This window comes from Canis lupus, chromosome 5 (genome assembly GCF_048164855.1).
Source record: "Canis lupus baileyi chromosome 5, mCanLup2.hap1, whole genome shotgun sequence".
NCBI lineage: Eukaryota > Metazoa > Chordata > Mammalia > Carnivora > Canidae > Canis > Canis lupus.
Window position 1 is genome coordinate 16,760,141 of NC_132842.1, and position 16,209 is coordinate 16,776,349.

Sequence of the window (16,209 nt, forward strand, 5' to 3'; positions counted from 1 at the left end):
ATTTATCAATTGTTGTGAAACTTATTCGCTGCAAGTCTGTGGCTGAAATTTTATCATGGGACTTTAAATCCCACAGCGAGTTCTGTAGACCGATGTGTATATTGAATTCACACTTCAGCAAGTCAAGTGCGGCGCCAATGACAAAATGCTAACGTTCCAACCTCAAATTATACATGAAGGGAAAACAAGGACAGGGGGGAATGTGCTCAAATGATAATATTTATCTGCCTAACGCGCAAAAACTTAAACCTTCGTCCTGTTCTGCTTTAGATTGTGCCACTGCCGGGTTTGCCATCGCGTATTTTGGGAGATAACATAATGGAAAATTCGAAGGTGTGATTAGTCTTGGAAATAGTAGCTTTAATATATAGATATATTTAACCACTTCCAGGGCCATAAAAGGAAGATGCTTAGGTGGGCCTCTGCCCCAGAGCTGACCAGCCACCTTTAAGGAGAAAAGAATAATGATGTCATAACTTTCAGGTTTGGGAAAATCTACTTTCGCTCTTACAAAAAGATGAAGGTGTCGCTGCGGCGGCAAGGCCCGCGGCGAGTACGCGGGCGGCTTCGTGCTCGGCGCCTGGAGGATATTCAAGGCTGCCAGAAGCTCTGAGCTTCACCGTTGCACCCAAATTACAGCTTTCGCTACTCTTATATTTAGGGTGATGGTGGGAAGAGAACTATCGTCAATAAGGGAATCTGAGAGGCATTCTGACTCCTTGCACTGTGTCCCAGCTCGGGATTCTTCCAAGTTCCATGCCCTTTCCTCCATGCAGGTCCCTGGCCCTGGGCTCGCCCTCTCTTTCTACCTGGGTCACCGTGGGCTGGGCACCTGGGCTCGCCTCGCCCCAGCCTTGCCTCCCTCCACCCCTGTGTCTACGGCGAGCGCAGCCTCTCCAGCCCTGGCCTCGGACGCGGGACGTGCGCCTGGATCCGAGACAACCCGGACCTCAGAAGCCCGGTGACACCAGAAAAGAAGCTCCCGGGGCGCAAGCACCTCCCGTGATATGCTCGCACGTTAGAGGCACAAACCTGAGCTCTAACTTCTCTCCCGCTAATCGCGAAGAAAATGAAGGGCGCATCGCAGCGCACTCTCCTGCTGGCCGCGCGTGGCTAAATTTCCGGCTCTCGGGCCAGCTAAGACGCGGGATTTGCACCGCAGTCTCTCGGCTCCCGGAGCCCGAGCCGAGCGCTACTTGCGGCTTCTCCAATTTCTCCCCTAAGTGTGAAGGAAATAGCCCCTTTTGCTCTGCGCCTGCGGGGCCGGTGGATCTGAGAGCCGGGCCCCGCTGGGGAGGACCCGGCGAGCGGGGGGGGAGGGGGGCCGGGGGGGCCTCCCCGGCGGCGCCTACAGCGGCGGCTCGTCTGCGAGGTTAACGGCAGTCCCCGCGGCCGGGAGGGTGCTGAGGCTTCCTCTCGCCGGCCCGGGAACGTGGATACCGCGCCCGCAGGATGTTCGCCGGCTGGGCCGCGCAGTCAAGAAACATGAGAAGGCCTCGGTATTCCTGTGCCCGGGCCGCGCGCGCCCGTCTGCGTAAATAAAGCCGAGAGGACGGCGGCGGCTGCGGTGAGCGCGCTGGAGCCCGCGCCGAGAACATGCGGCGGGGATGGGAGCGCGCCTAGCCTCGACGCGGGAGAGCCAGCCGCCCTGCCGCCGGCCGCCGGCCGCACCGCCACAGGTACAGCCCTCGGGTCGCGCGTCGTGCTCGGCGCCGGGGGACGCGCGGCTCGCCCTGGCTCCGGGGGGGGGGGCGCGTTCCCTCTGCCTCCTGCCCTCGGCTCTCCCCGCCCTGCCCCCACCCCGCTTCGAGGTCCGCGCCCCGGGGTGGCCGCTCCTGCGCGGCTTTACAGTTGTTCGCGGGCGTCGGGTGGGGTAGTTCCACACGCAGGGAGCTCCCCAAGCGACAGTTTGGAGCGAGGCAGGGCAAGGGGAAGTGGGGGGTGCAGGAGCAGAAAGGGGCGCTGGGGACTGCGCTTGGGCGCCGGGTGAGGGCCGGCAGCTGCGCTTCCCACGCCCCACGCCCCGAACCCCTCGCTTCCGGACCCGGCTCTCGGACCCTTGCAGCCCCCTCCCAACTCGCCTGCAGCCTGCAGACCCAGACTGCGCCGGGTGTCTGTGGCTGCGACCTCTGCGTGGGCTTGGGACAGCCAGGAAAAGGTCCGGGGTGGCAAACCTCACGGCGGAGTCGCCTGGAAAAACTCGCCGTTGACTATGGGACCACGGGGCGGAGAGACACAGTCGGAGTGGGAAAGGGTGTGTTGGACAAACATCTCAGCGTGAACGCAAAGCACTACGCGCACTGATTTAAAAAAAAAAACAAAAAACCACCACCACCACCACCAAGGCTAGTCCTGACCTTAGAACAGGGGCTGCAAGCACGGAAATTTGCTTGGACACTTTTCGCCGAGGCTGTGGGCACACTCCAGACACGTACCTGCCTGCGCGGGAGGACTCAGCCTTATAGTGCACTGAGCACTCCGCAGAAGGCTGGCTGCACCTCCCCAGGAATCCTGACGGTAGCCGTCTCTCAATCTTTGTGGTCACGGTCCTCAGTGTCGCGCGTGGCCGCTGCTGTGGCGGCGGGAGGGCGGGGTTAGGGGGCGTTGGCGAGTGTGGGCGCTCTGCGAGGCAGAAGATCTGGCGGTGTTGGGGTGGCTGCCCCGGCCCGGGCGGGGCGGGGTGAGGGGGCGCTGGCAGCAGTGCGGAGGCGGCTGGGGAGAAACAGGAGCTACCCCGAGGCGCGAGGCGGGGGGATGGGGGCGGTAACTCCACTGCTCCGCCGCGGCGCGCGCTTGAACCTGAGGCCGGCGCTCTGCGGCCAGAGGCTCGGGGCCGCCGCGACCCCAGAGGTGAGCTGCAAGCTTTTTCCAAGGATGGAAGCCGCAGGCTCGGTGGTGCGCGGACCGCTATGCCTCCTTCCGCTCCTGACACCTATGCAACCTCTGAAATGGTTCCCCGAGGCTCCAGAGAGGGGCGAGTGAGGAGGGGCTCCGAGCTCCAGGCTCACACCCGCGCTGAGGAAGAGGACCGCACTGCCAGCGGGTTCCGGGAGGCCCGGGTCTCCGGCGCCTTTGACCCGCCGGGACCCTGCGCGTCCTGGAGCGGGCGGGGGTGGGGGTGGTGGTGGTAGGAGGACTGCGGGGGGGGGGGGGGAGGGACACAAAGTGGTGCATTTGCCTCTGACGCCACTTAACTTTCTAGCTCTGGAGTGAGCTGACTTTCCCTGCCCTCACCCCTACCCCCAGGGACCTTAGCCAGAATTAGAACGCAGGGGTTTCAGCCAAACCATCCAGGATCTAGAAAACATGAAAATCCCCGGAATCCCAGTGTGGCCTGGGACTCATTAACCGGGACTTGCAGATGTAGTCGTTCATATTACCCCCAAATTTCCCTTCCTTCCAATCCCTCCTTCTAACCCGAGTGGGAGCTCCGCGATGCTTTAGACTTCCGTGTGCCTGAAGAACCAACACCCCCCTCCCCGCGCCTCTCGGGCTCCGCTAACCCGATTGCAGTTCTTCCAGATTAAAACCAAGAAAAGAACTCGTTTAGGAATTACTTTCCTTTGCCAACGCAGGTAAATTATTCCTGGTTGAGGTTCCTTGGGAACTCGATGTCGGGGGGCCAGAAGGAGGGTAGGGACCTGTCCCCCCAGCGAGCAAGGTTGGGGGGGAGGGGAGGCTGGCGGGTTAGCGGTGTAGCCAGGTGGGGAGAGCAAGGATTCCCGTGTCCAGGTGCCGCAGCCCCGCTCCTGCCCTCGGCTCCCGGGCCCAGAGCCTCGGACAAGCCCGGGGCTCGGGACGCGTTGGGCCGTGAGCACTGAGCGAGTAACGTGATGCATCTTCTTCGTCTAGAACCCGAGCCCTGCGGAGCTCCCGGCGGCCAGGCCTCGAGGCGCTGCGGCCGCGCGGCGCGCCCCTGCCAGCGCGCACCATGAACACCATCGTCTTCAACAAGCTCAGCGGCGCCGTGCTTTTTGAGGACCGCGGTGCTGCGGAGCGGGAACGGGGCAGCCGGCCCTATGGTGGCGTCCTGGACAGTGCCCACGCCCGCCCCGAGGTGGGCATTCCGGACGGCCCGCCCCTCAAGGACAACCTCGGCCTGAGACACCGGAGGACTGGGTACGCGCACCCTCCCGGGACCCCCGCCCGCCTGCAGCCGGGACAGTGGGAGCGGTGAGCGGCGCGGGGCGTGCAAGTGGCAGCCAGGCCCCTGGGTTAGAGACCCAGAGTCCCCGGGAGGGAAGGTCTCCGCCCCTGGTCTCGAGCATTAGTTTCTCGAAATATAGGGGAATCAGCTCATCAGGACAGCTCACAAGAGGCTTGTTGGAAAGTGAGAACACCTGGGACGGCCCCTCGGGCCCCGATACCTGCATCTCAGGGTGGGGGCTGCCTGCCCCGCTCCGGCCCACGGGTGCAGACGCGGCTGAGAGCTAGGCAGAGGGGGCTGAGCGCGATGCCAAGGAACAGGGCAGGGCCAAGCGGTCAGGGCGTCCCGGGTCAGGCCGGCCCCGTGGCCTTCCCCATCTTCTGTCGCGACGGGGCCTCGGAGCTGCCTCGAAGGTGTTGGCAAGGTCGCCAATGCGCGGGGCGCCCTGGGCGCGGGCGCGGGCGCGCGCGGCTCGGCGGGGCCCGCTGCGAGCCCGGGCGGGTGGGGGGGGGGGGGTGGAGGCGGCCGGCCTGCCGCGCCGGGTTTCGGCTTGGTGGGGTGAGGGGCCGCTGCGGAGCGGGAACTCGCGGGTGGGCCGGCAGCTCCCTCCGGCTGCCGAGGCGTCGCGGCGGCTCCCCGAGCGCCCCGCGGGAGAGGGGCGGCCGTCCTGGCCGTCTCCACCTGAAAGATTGCATCAGCTGCTTGCTCTGCGGCGTTGCTGGTTAGTGAAATAGAGATTAGGTTTCGTGGAAATGTCACTACCAGTCCTTTCGCGTTGAGTTGCACTTCAAAGTGTTTCAGGAGGCGAAAGTCCTGGAAGCTGCGGCGCAGGCGCGCGACCGTCCCGGAGCCGCAGGGCGCGGCGCGCGGCGACACCTCCCGGAGCCGCCGGGGAGCGCAGCGCCGAAGCCTCCTAGGGCTCCGCGCTGCTTCAGCCTCTTCCCTCCCTTTTTGAACGTGCTTTTTGCTCAGGGACCGAGCTTTCCATACCTTTTAAAGTCTCCCTTCAGTCGGGAAAAGGCCCCTGGGGTGGTGTGTGTGTGTGGGGGGGGGGTTAAGGTTCTGCGTCCTTCCTCCACAAACACTTGCGTGGAGAATTTCCCCTTTGTCCAGAGGATCAAAGAAAATAGCTCCGTGGGAAAGAGCGGGGGCGGCAGGACCGCCAGCATCCCTTGCTCTATTCCCGCCGTCCAGTGGTTGAGCTCGGGAAGCTCCCGAGAGGCGGGAGAGGCAGGCGTGAGCTCCCCACGGGAACGTTCGAGAGCTGGCAGCACCCTGACCGGGCCCATCCCTAGGGCGGGCGCGGGCGCGGGCGCGGGCGCGGGGGAGAGGGGCCGGCCCCGCTGCGAGATCCGGAGCCTAAATACCATTTTCCCTCAGGTCGCTTAACAACCGTCCGGTCCCCTCCAGCTCTAGGCGCTGGCCGCTGGCCAAGCTCTCCCGCCTTTCAAGACAGTGTCCTTGCCGCCACGTGCCCCTGGCGGCAAGCAGGCCATTTCAAAGCGAGATGCGCGTTAGTGCGGCTCCGTCCCTGCCTCACCTCCGCTGGCGGGCGCGGGGCGGGCGCGTCCCTCGGAGCCCGACGCCCCCGAGAGCGGGCCGCGCGGCCTACGGCGCCCAGGCGTCCAGGCGTCCAGGCGTCCAGGCGCGGGGGGCCCCGGGGCCCCGGGGACAGCGGCCGGGCGGCGCCGCTCACCCGGGCCTCCCCCTCCTCCCCCTCCCCCTCCCCCTCCCCCGATGCTCAGGGCCAGGCAGAACGGCGGGAAGGTGAGGCACAAGCGGCAGGCCCTGCAAGACATGGCGCGGCCCCTGAAGCAGTGGCTCTACAAGCACCGTGACAACCCGTACCCCACCAAGACCGAGAAGATCCTCTTGGCGCTCGGCTCGCAGATGACGCTCGTGCAGGTAACGGCGGCCGAGGAGCCGGCCCGCGGCGTGTTTGCGCCAACCCCCGCCTGACGCCTCCCGAGCCGAGCCGGTGGGACGGGGCCGGCGGAGGCCCGTCCTGGGGCTCGGGCTCCTGCCCTGGGTCTCCCCTCAATCTGAGCTGTCGATTCAGTGCTCGTGCTCGATGCAGGAGGGACGCGTGGTGCTTTGTGAAGGAGGGAGGTGAAAAGTCACCTGCGAGTTATGACAAGGTGCCATGCATAGATGGGTAGGATGGGACGACCTGCAGTGATTTTCAGACGTGAGCGTGCATCAGAGTCGCCTGGAGGACTTGTTCAAACCCACACTGCTAGGCCCCACACGGGAGTTTCTGATTCAGGGGTAGGTCTGGAGTGGGGTCAATTATTTGCATTTCTAACAAGTTTTCAGGATACTAAAGTTGCTGGCCCTGGCTGAAACTTTGAGAACCGTGTACAAACAAAGGCACTACACATTAGGGCCCCACATGAAAGGTCGATTACAGGCTGACTTTCAGAATTACCTTGACTAATAGAGCCAAGAGATGGAGAGGAAGAGCAAGAGGTGGATTTTTTAAAATTTAATTTAATTGTATTTATTTTATTAAGTAAGAGGCATCCCGAGCATTAGCTAGAATCCACACAATTTTGCTGCTGGTATCTTTCTACTGGGGTTGAGAAGAGGCCAATTTCAAGTGGTTGGTTTACCACTTTGTTAAGTGCAGAGAAAGGGTGCAGGTTTGTTTCTTCTCTAGTGAACAACACTTCTTTATATTTGACTTTTCCGTACATAATCTTACTTGATATTCCCCCAAAATATGGTGAGTTAGAGCAGTAATGAGCATTTTACAGGTGATGTGACCAAGGCACTGTGGCAGTTAAATGTTACTAAGGGATAGAAGTAGTCTTGGAAATAATGTAATTCCAGATCAAATGCTCTTTCCAACGCACCACAGACTTCTTTAATAAGTGTGGTGACATGAACTTTTATACATGCAAACAGAACAAATTTATTCAGAAACAGGAGGAGGAGGTAAGTGAGCTGAGAAGTTTCATGTATGATAGTAGCAACTACATTACTGCATTTGTGAAGTTTTGGTCATTCCATTAAATTTATAGTGAGGGAGGCCCCAAATAAAAGATAATACTTAACTACTAGATAAAATAAAACTTGCTTTCCAGAGTATTGAAGGTTGACATTTTAGGAATTGCTGGAAAGTTTGACAAAGCATGAAAGTTGACTTGTATTCAAGCTTATTAAAACTGTAATATGCATTTGTCTGCTTATATTCAGAATACAATTGTAGAGAATAACATCTGTTTTGCTTCATGTTAACAGGCAATAGTATTAATAGTGATTTGCTGTAGCACTGGAGGGGAAAATTTATTTAGTGTTCTTGGCTCAGTATCTGTTTAACATAAAACTATGAATTTTCAGTGATTCTAGTCAGAAAAACTTGACTCGTGAAAATAAATACATATGCTCAAATTTCAGTTTAAACAGGTATGCTATTTATTTTGAAAATACACTAGTTTATAGAACTATTTGAATACTTCACAATGATGTCAGCAATAAAACATTAGATTAATTTGGTATATCATACAGTTCTGTACTTAATGCTTGCCGTCCTTTTATACGGAAAGCATATGGCATATTTAGACTTTTTTTAATTATGAAAAGTAACATTGTCATTAGCAGAGACATTTAAAGTTTTGTGTACAATAGTTCTGTTGAGATGCAATGCAAGCAGTCATAATTTTAATACAGAACCAAATTATTTTCTACCTATAATGATAGCTCAAATGCAAATAACCATTCTTTCTGCATTAAGAGCTTGGTAACTCTATTATGGTTTTCTAATTATACTTTATATTTTCATTGTATTTTCTTTCTCTTACACTAGTCCTCAGAAAATAAAAATGCACAAAATTATTTGATTTTTAAGTGAAGCGAAGATAATTATTTATAATAATAAGTGATTCCTGCTTAATGATTTTCAAATTTTTATAGCAAATGAAGTTGGTTTCTGGAACTTTATAGTGATTAACAGAAAAAATAAAAATGTGTGGAATAGGCAAGGGACTTTAAGTATAATAATCCAATTTTGGTCCAGTTATTTTCAATGAGGCATAATAAGATATCCATGTAAGAATATCTGTATATATATGTGTGTGTGTGTGTATGTATACATACATATCTATCTACAGCTGACCCTTGAACAACCCAAGAGTTAGAGATACCAACCCTCCTGCAAGTCAAAAATCTATATATAGCTTTGACTTCCCAAAAACTTAACTACTAATAACCTGCTGTTGACTGGAAGCCTCATCAATGACATGAACAGTCGATAGACACATATTTTGTGTGTTATACATATCATATACCATACTCTTATAATGAAGTGACCTAGAGAAATTAAAATATTAGTAAGAAAATTATAAGGAAGAGAAAATACATTTACAATAGTACTGATTTGGTGAAAAAAAAAATCTGTGCATAAGTGGTTCCATGCAGTTCAAACCTGTGTTGTGCAAGGGTCAGCTGCACTTATGTTGCATTGTATGGGGGAGTTTGTGAAAGTCAGACATACATTCAACATTCAAGCAAATTCTGACTCTCTGGGAAACCAAATAAATTATGTAAATACTTTACACTTCTGGAGGAAAAATAGAAAGCTATGGGCTGAATAAAGCTTTTGATCTCTGCAAATTAGAGCCCTATTTAATGAATCACGTTCTCCCAGTGAACAAATTTCTACTGTGGAGTCAGGTTTCTTGAGAATAGTGATCATGTCTTTTTCATCTTCACACTCCCCATGTTATCCAGCACTGTATTTTCCATAAACTGTTCATACATGTTTGTAGAGTGAATAGGTTCTTCTGGGGAATACCGCTATAATCACCATGTGGCTTTCCAAAGTATCATTTTGAAAACTAGAGAATGTCTTGAAATCTTATAGATATTCTAGTTTTTAAATCCATTCCATTGAATACACAGGGAGCAGCTCATTATCCTTAATGCTATATGATGGTTCCATACAACGGCATGAATGTAACTCATTTTATCATCTTCAGTATGTCTGGAAATATGTCATATTTTTAATGTCTGTGAATAAATATAGGGTGTTCCCCTTATTTCTCGTTCCAAACTCCTATTTCTTGTTTATTGCAGTACCTTCTGTCTCTGTTTCTATAACTGATGTTAATAAGCAATTAATATAACTTTTATTCCTTAACTATTAGAGTGTCTTGTATTTTGATAATTTCCTTCACATTTAACATTTTCCTTTTGGCTGTGTATCAGGCCATTAAGCTTTCCATAAAACATATTTTTGCTTTGTTTTGTTACTCTTAAATTGATAAGGAAGAACATAAAACCTGGTCAGCAGTCCCACTAAACCTTAGAAGCATAGAATTGAAACTTTAGTGGAGGAAATGTTTTTAGCACCTCAAAAGGTACTTTTTCTGATAAATAGAAGCACTAAGGACATTAATCTACACCTATATTTTATTTATCCCTGACAAATGAAGCTAAAAGAGTTCTTTGTTGTTAACCTGACATCTTACTACCTAATGAGATATACACATTTCCATAAAATTAACAGGTAGTGTGTGTGTGTGTGTGTGTGTGTACTTTAACCAACCAAAATATTCCATTGTGCTTAATCTCTGTGGCTGCCCATTGCTTAAACATTATAAAAAATATACTCTGTATTATCAAAATGTGAAGAGCTTTATTGTGGAATAACATAAAATGGCATGCATTTAGGGTTTATATTATTGTAGGATATAGAGCATACTGCAGAATAATTGCCTTGGAAGAAGTTTTTCAGAGAAGGACAGATGGGTGCTGTATCTGGTTTCAGTGTTGCCCATTGTTCATGTGTATATATTTTAAAACATAGTTATTATATTTTTTCTGGATTATAAGAGTGAACTGTCTCCTTGAGTTGACTTCTTTCATGATCCCAATGCAGAGTGCAATGCACATTGAGCTTGAGATTATGTTTAATGATTGGGTGTTAATGTTTCCTTTACTTATAGAAGTTTCACATTTCTATGATAATGGCTAAACATACCAATGTACCATTGATTAAAACTGCTCTGTTCTAAGATTTTGCCCCTTCTGTTGACATAACTCCGTTTTTGCTTGGTGAGTGCTTCTGCCGAAATATGTATGTAGTTATCAACTGCAAGGATTATAGCAACTGTTAAATTTTCAACAAAATTTCAAATTGGTCTTTCTACATTATTCCAAGTGTTATACTATATGGAATAGAAATGAGGTTGTCAATATTTCAGTTGGGTAACTCAGAATAAGTTTTTTAATTCTGTATGTTCAAAGGTGGACAGATGCTGGCTTATCCCTTTGGGTTTACTATAATGATTGCTCTGTCAATACGATGAATGTAAACACCTTGGTTAAAGTAGGGATGAAAATTACTAGTTTTTCTCTTCCAACTTCTAGATATTTGGTTCTCCAAGTTTTCACTACAAAATACCTTGTTTCTTAAGCTCTGAGTTTGACATCAAAATGATGTTGCAGAACCTATCCATAGTAAGGAGGCCTGTTTCGTGTAAAATAGAACTTAATGAGATTTGCATGACAACCTGAAGGAATCCATAGTAAGTTAAAGGTAGAAAAATCTGAACTGGTATTTTTACCTTCTGTGAAACAGATGGAGTTTGCATTAGTGCATCAGGACCAAAAAAAAAAAAGAAAAAGAAAAGAAAAGAAAAACAGTATTTATGCAAATTTGTTAACCAACTGTTTGCTGTTTACATGACAATGCAAGCAGATATTAAACACCTTAAATTGTACAGTAAATTTCTAGTGATAAAGTACTGGCAGAGTGAATATATTAGCAGATTGCTTGCCAGTCAAACTTATGAAATCAGGTTACAGACAGCTCATCTTAGATATCAGCAGACCTTTTTGGAAAATCTTCTAACATGTGATAAATATATTATGGTAAGAACTAATTATATAAAACATAAAACGGATATGACCCCTGTATATGAAAAACTGTAATCCCACCATGATATTCAAAGGTCCCAATTTTTGTATGTTAGAATTATAGTCTTAATGTCCTTGGAAATTAGAAGGCCATTGCATTTAAATAAAAATATGCAGAGTCGCGTAAGAATTGGATTACACTGTACTATATGATGGTTGTGCTAAAGTTTAAGACATAAACACACATGTCTGATTGCTCCAAAAGGGCAGTGGTCAAAAGCAGAAGGTAGATTAGTACCAACTATAAAAGGAATAAATTAACACTTTTGTAGGAGAGCTTAGACTGTATTTCACAGATCTTAGTTTTTAGAGTTGGCAAGGATGTTAGGAACCATCTAATGCATTTTATAGATGAAGGGTTTGAAGTTCAGAAAAGTTAAGTGACTTCTGTAGATTCACACTTGATTTTGGCAAATTCAGAATAGGAAAACATTATGCCACAGTTATAGGATAACAAGATATTGATGAGGATTTGAAGAAGTCAAGCAATTAAATCATAATGGTACATCAACACTTGAAGTTGATGGTGATGGTTAAGATTCATTCAAGTGCATAGAATGGAAGATAGAGAAATCCAGAAAAAAAAGTTCTAAAATTCCCAGTTACTACTAACAAAAACCTGAATAAATTCTTCGGCTATGACTTGGAGAGTAGAGGAAGGTTTGAAGACTAGACCAGGCATTTTGTGCTACCATAGTAAATGTTCACCCATGTATTTCAGTTAATACATAGTTCCACACTAATCCTTCCATATGTGCAGGGACGAAGTTTATCCTAATATTTAACATTCCTAGCACTGACCACCATGGCTAGAGCACAAGAACTACTCAATGTATATTTATTGAATGAGCATTTGCAGAAGGGGTCTGTCTAGAGGTTGGAGAAGACTAAAAAAATTGAAGCCATATTAAATCATAGTATAATAGCACAACTTGATAGGAAGAGGGCTTGATAAAAACTAAAACTTCTGGAATGCCATGGTGAGTTATTACATCAATGCGCATAAATTTAAGGGGACGGTTATTACTTAAGACTCAAAGGTAATTAATATTGGATATATATTACCTATGATATATTTTCTGTATATATGTGTGTGTGCATGTGTATGTGTGTGTATGTAAATTGGGAAAAACCACCATGTTTTAAAAACTTGTAGAGTCAAAGAGGAAAAAGATGTAGTTCTGTTTTTTAAAAAAGTAGGATTCACCATAGGCCCATTCAATAATTATGTCTTGAGAAATATGTAAAAATTGTAGGTTTATATTATTAATCTTAAAAAAAAAAAAAAGAAACTTCCAACGTAAGCACTGCCACACAAACCATTGTTGTAATGTGGACTCATGTTCTAGAAAAAAATTGGCAGAAAGACGTAATTCTCTTTCCATATATCATTCTTTTAAAAGCAAATATTGGCCCTTTGGGTTATTTACATATATTTTTTCCTGATGATAGCCAGATATTTTCAAGGAAATCTCAAGCACCATTCTAACTTCCAGAAATACAATAGTATCTATTAAAAAGAAATGGAAGTAACTTTCTTTTGTTTTGCAGTGTTTGTTTCTTTGCATTCAGCTATTTTCTTTGGAAGCATTTGACTTTCAACTTAAAGCTGAGTGTTATTGGCATTTCTCTCTCTCTACTTCTCTGATTGCTGTATCTGACTGCTGTGCTAGTTTCTCTGTTATAATTCTGTCTCTTTGATCTCTGGAGGTTTCCAGGGTTTGGTCTTCAGCCATCTCCCTGACTACTCAAAGCTGCCGCCGGCACTTCTGTGCGTTTGACCCACATCTGATTTTCTTCTCCCTTGAGTCTCAGATATCATTTTACTTTCTTCCTTCACATCTCACCTGTATGCTTTTCCAGTACCTCAAACTAATCATTCCCTAAACCAAGCACATCATTTCACCCATAAACAGTTCTACTTTCCTTCTCAAAATGGCATTGTCCTTCTCTTGGTTACAAAGGAATGGCTCAAGGTCATTTTTAACTCTTTCCCTCTTCCTCACCCACCACAATGTCTCTGGAATTTGACTTATATTTGTTCTCAAGTCCTCTTTATTGGGAACACACTTTCCTACCCATTATACCTGACACACTCCTTCAATGTTTCACTTAATTCCTCATGAAGTCTTAAGTCATACATGAAAGTAACCCCTTCTTCCTTTGGATTCCTGTATCATTTTATTTTAAGGCCTCTTAAGCCATTCAATCACATTCTTTCCTATACTAAAGTTATTTGTACACTATCCTACCTCTTACTAGACTGAGCATTTGATGGCAAAGCCTGTTCTTTTTTTAATTATTATTATTCCTAGAACACAGTAGGTGCTCAGTCTCTGTAGTAAGTGCTCAGCATTTGTTGAATGAATGAATGAATGAATGTCTAGTACTATTGCATTCTGAGAATATTTAATGATCAGAGATACTGTGAAAGGCTTAGGTCCCTTGTGGGAAAGTAATTATGTGATGGGTAATATTTTTTGTTTTGTTAATTGAAAAATAAAACTTTTTTAGGTGTCAAATTGGTTTGCTAATGCAAGACGTCGGCTTAAGAATACCGTTCGACAGCCAGATTTAAGCTGGGCTTTACGAATAAAACTGTACAACAAGTATGTTCAAGGAAACGCTGAGCGACTTAGTGTAAGCAGCGATGATTCATGTTCTGAAGGTTTGTTAATATTTTTATTTTGCTTTCCCTCTATTAATAAGAAGTTCACCCCAAGTGCTGTTTTTTAAGGTTGACTCCACTAAATATGATGGTACTATAATGGTTCTTTTTTATTGCGTGAAGTAACTTCATTTTTACAATTCTATAAATGACCAACAGAATTATGGCTGCTTCCTCTTGTTTATAGATTTATCATGTGTCAGAATAACATTTTCTGTGAAATTCGTTAAAATTAAGATACCATAGGGAGAGATTACATAGATTCCTGCTTCCTTTCCCTAAAAATTAACCTGGGGTATCAAAGACAATTTAATATACTTTAAATATTCTTTATTTATGTATATGTTTAATGATTAACTATAACAGAGAATAGTATATGTAAGTACTACCTACTGGTATTTTTCTCCCTTAGATGGAGAAAATCCTCCAAGAAACCACATAAATGAAGGGGGCTATAATAATCCAGTTCATCATCCTGTGATTAAAAGTGAAAGCTCAGTCATAAAAGCTGGAGTGAGGCCAGAGTCACAGGCCAGTGAGGACTACGTATCACCCCCCAAATACAAGAGCAGCTTATTGAATCGTTACCTTAACGACTCCTTGAGACATGTCATGGCCACAAATGCTGCCATGATGGGAAAGACAAGGCAAAGAAATCATTCGGGATCTTTTAGTTCCAATGAATTTGAGGAAGAATTGGTGTCTCCCTCATCATCAGAAACCGAAGGCAACTTTGTCTACCGTACAGGTAAGTCTGTGCTTTTCATGACACCTTGTTTAAAATAGAACTAAAACTGCAGCAAATTCAACAGGTATAATGGCATGATCTTTACTGCTTTTATAAGAGATTATTCACATATAGCTCATAATTTAATTTGAAAGCTTTTGTTTTGTTTTTAATTACCAGATGTACTTGTTAGTAGATGATGGTCTACTTGGGTTTTTCACTCTTAGTAATAAAGATGAGAATTTTCATTCTTAATGCTCATTTTTAATCTCAATGATATACATTCTTGGAGGAGGAATGCCCTGAATTATAGCCAGCCATGCAAACACTTTGTGTTTCATCTTTTCTCTTAAATTCTTTGATTGCTAATAGTGATGGAAAATGAACACCAATTAGCATGGGTGCCAAGACTCATGTGAAGGAAAAGTGTAGATCGGGCTTAAATTGCTTTGGAAATTTTACTTTTATTCCTGGAAAGCACAAGTAAGACTGATAAATAGCTTTGAAATTTTTACTTTTATTCCAAAAATTATGAATTGATTTCTGCCTGTCCGGAACTTTCTGATGGAGTAGTGAGTTTGGTAAAAATTTCTATCTTCACTTCAGTTTCCAGAGTTTTGCTCGTAAAGAGTGTGTTTGAGCAAGTTGCTTCAGAACAAAGGATATGTGTGACCTACATCTGGTGCAGATAGAGTCCAGATCCTGAAAATGCCAACAAATGAGATTTAGAAATTTTAGAGTTGGAAATAACTTTAGAAAGCATCTAGTCCTGCCATGTTATATCATAGATAAGAAAACCCAGACCAAAAACACAAGTTAATAACTCTTCTCCGGATCAGTAGTGCAGCTTAGCCTGTGTAAGGGGTAGGAGGAACATAACTACTACAAGACTATGATAACTCTTAATTATTACATATACTGCCACAATTCATTTATTGAGCAATTATGATATTCTAGGCCCTCTGCTAAACACTACACAAATGATACTGAGTGTAGTCCTTGTAAGGAGCTTGATATGTGGGCAATAGGTCTTTATAAAATAATTAAATTTGGTCTGTTTAATATACCTTTCAGATTATTTAACTGGAAATCTTCAAGTGTCTACAAATGTGTACAAGATATATTATCTGTGGGACACCTGGGTGGCTCAGCGGTTAAGTGTCTGCCTTCAGCTCAGGGCATGATCCTGGAGTTCCGGGATCAAGTTCCACATCGGGCTCCCTGCAGGGAGCCTGCTCCTCCCTCTGCCTGTGTCTCTGCCTCTCTCTCTGTGTGTCTCTCATGAATAAATAAAGAAATAATCTTTTTAAAAAAGATATATTATCTGTAAGGATTCAGAGAAAATCTCAATACATTTTTAAAGACTTAACTTCACTTTCTGTTTGCATCTCCAACTTCAAGGTTGAAAACAACTCCAAATGCTCTGACATACAAAATTAGTCTTATAAATAATAATTGGGTCTAGTAAGAAGTAAAAGATGAAATAAAAGACTATTTAGCTAATAAAAAAATTTTTTTTAATTACATACTAACATCCAACTAATGTGACCAGAGCAGAACTTGGAGATAATTCAGAGCTTCATTAATTTTATTTACAGAGATAGAAAGGGATAGGACATCAAAATGTGCAAGTACAGATAATTGAAAAAAGAATAAAAATAAAATGAAAAAGTTAACATGGAAAGCTGAAAAATAAATTAAGAGTTGACTCTGAAAGCAATACTAAAAGAAACAGGTAAAACTTGG

At 46.1% G+C, this 16,209-nt stretch overlaps 1 protein-coding gene and 1 long non-coding RNA gene across 9 annotated transcripts in view; one reads left to right on the plus strand and one right to left on the minus strand.

Moving 5' to 3' along the window:
* Positions 1–3,055, minus strand: part of LOC140633270 (uncharacterized) — a 47,792-nt gene extending 44,737 nt beyond the window's left edge. The window contains exon 1 of the long non-coding RNA XR_012030905.1: positions 2,436–3,055. This is a non-coding gene — a long non-coding RNA (uncharacterized lncRNA). The remainder of the gene's footprint in view (positions 1–2,435) is intronic.
* Positions 1,404–16,209, plus strand: part of MKX (mohawk homeobox) — a 68,239-nt gene continuing 53,433 nt past the window's right edge. For 2 of the 8 annotated variants that reach the window (XM_072825593.1, XM_072825594.1), the window contains exons 1-5: positions 3,170–3,575; positions 3,853–4,173; positions 5,893–6,052; positions 13,583–13,736; positions 14,149–14,484. In XM_072825593.1, the coding sequence (XP_072681694.1) occupies positions 3,932–4,173; positions 5,893–6,052; positions 13,583–13,736; positions 14,149–14,484 (892 nt within the window). In that variant the 5' untranslated portion in view covers positions 3,170–3,575; positions 3,853–3,931. Of the gene's footprint in view, positions 1,680–2,044; positions 2,518–3,168; positions 3,576–3,852; positions 4,174–5,892; positions 6,053–13,582; positions 13,737–14,148; positions 14,485–15,537; positions 15,759–16,209 lie in introns of those variants that run through there. The other 6 variants (XM_072825592.1, XM_072825588.1, XM_072825589.1 and 3 more) reach the window with 6 other exon arrangements.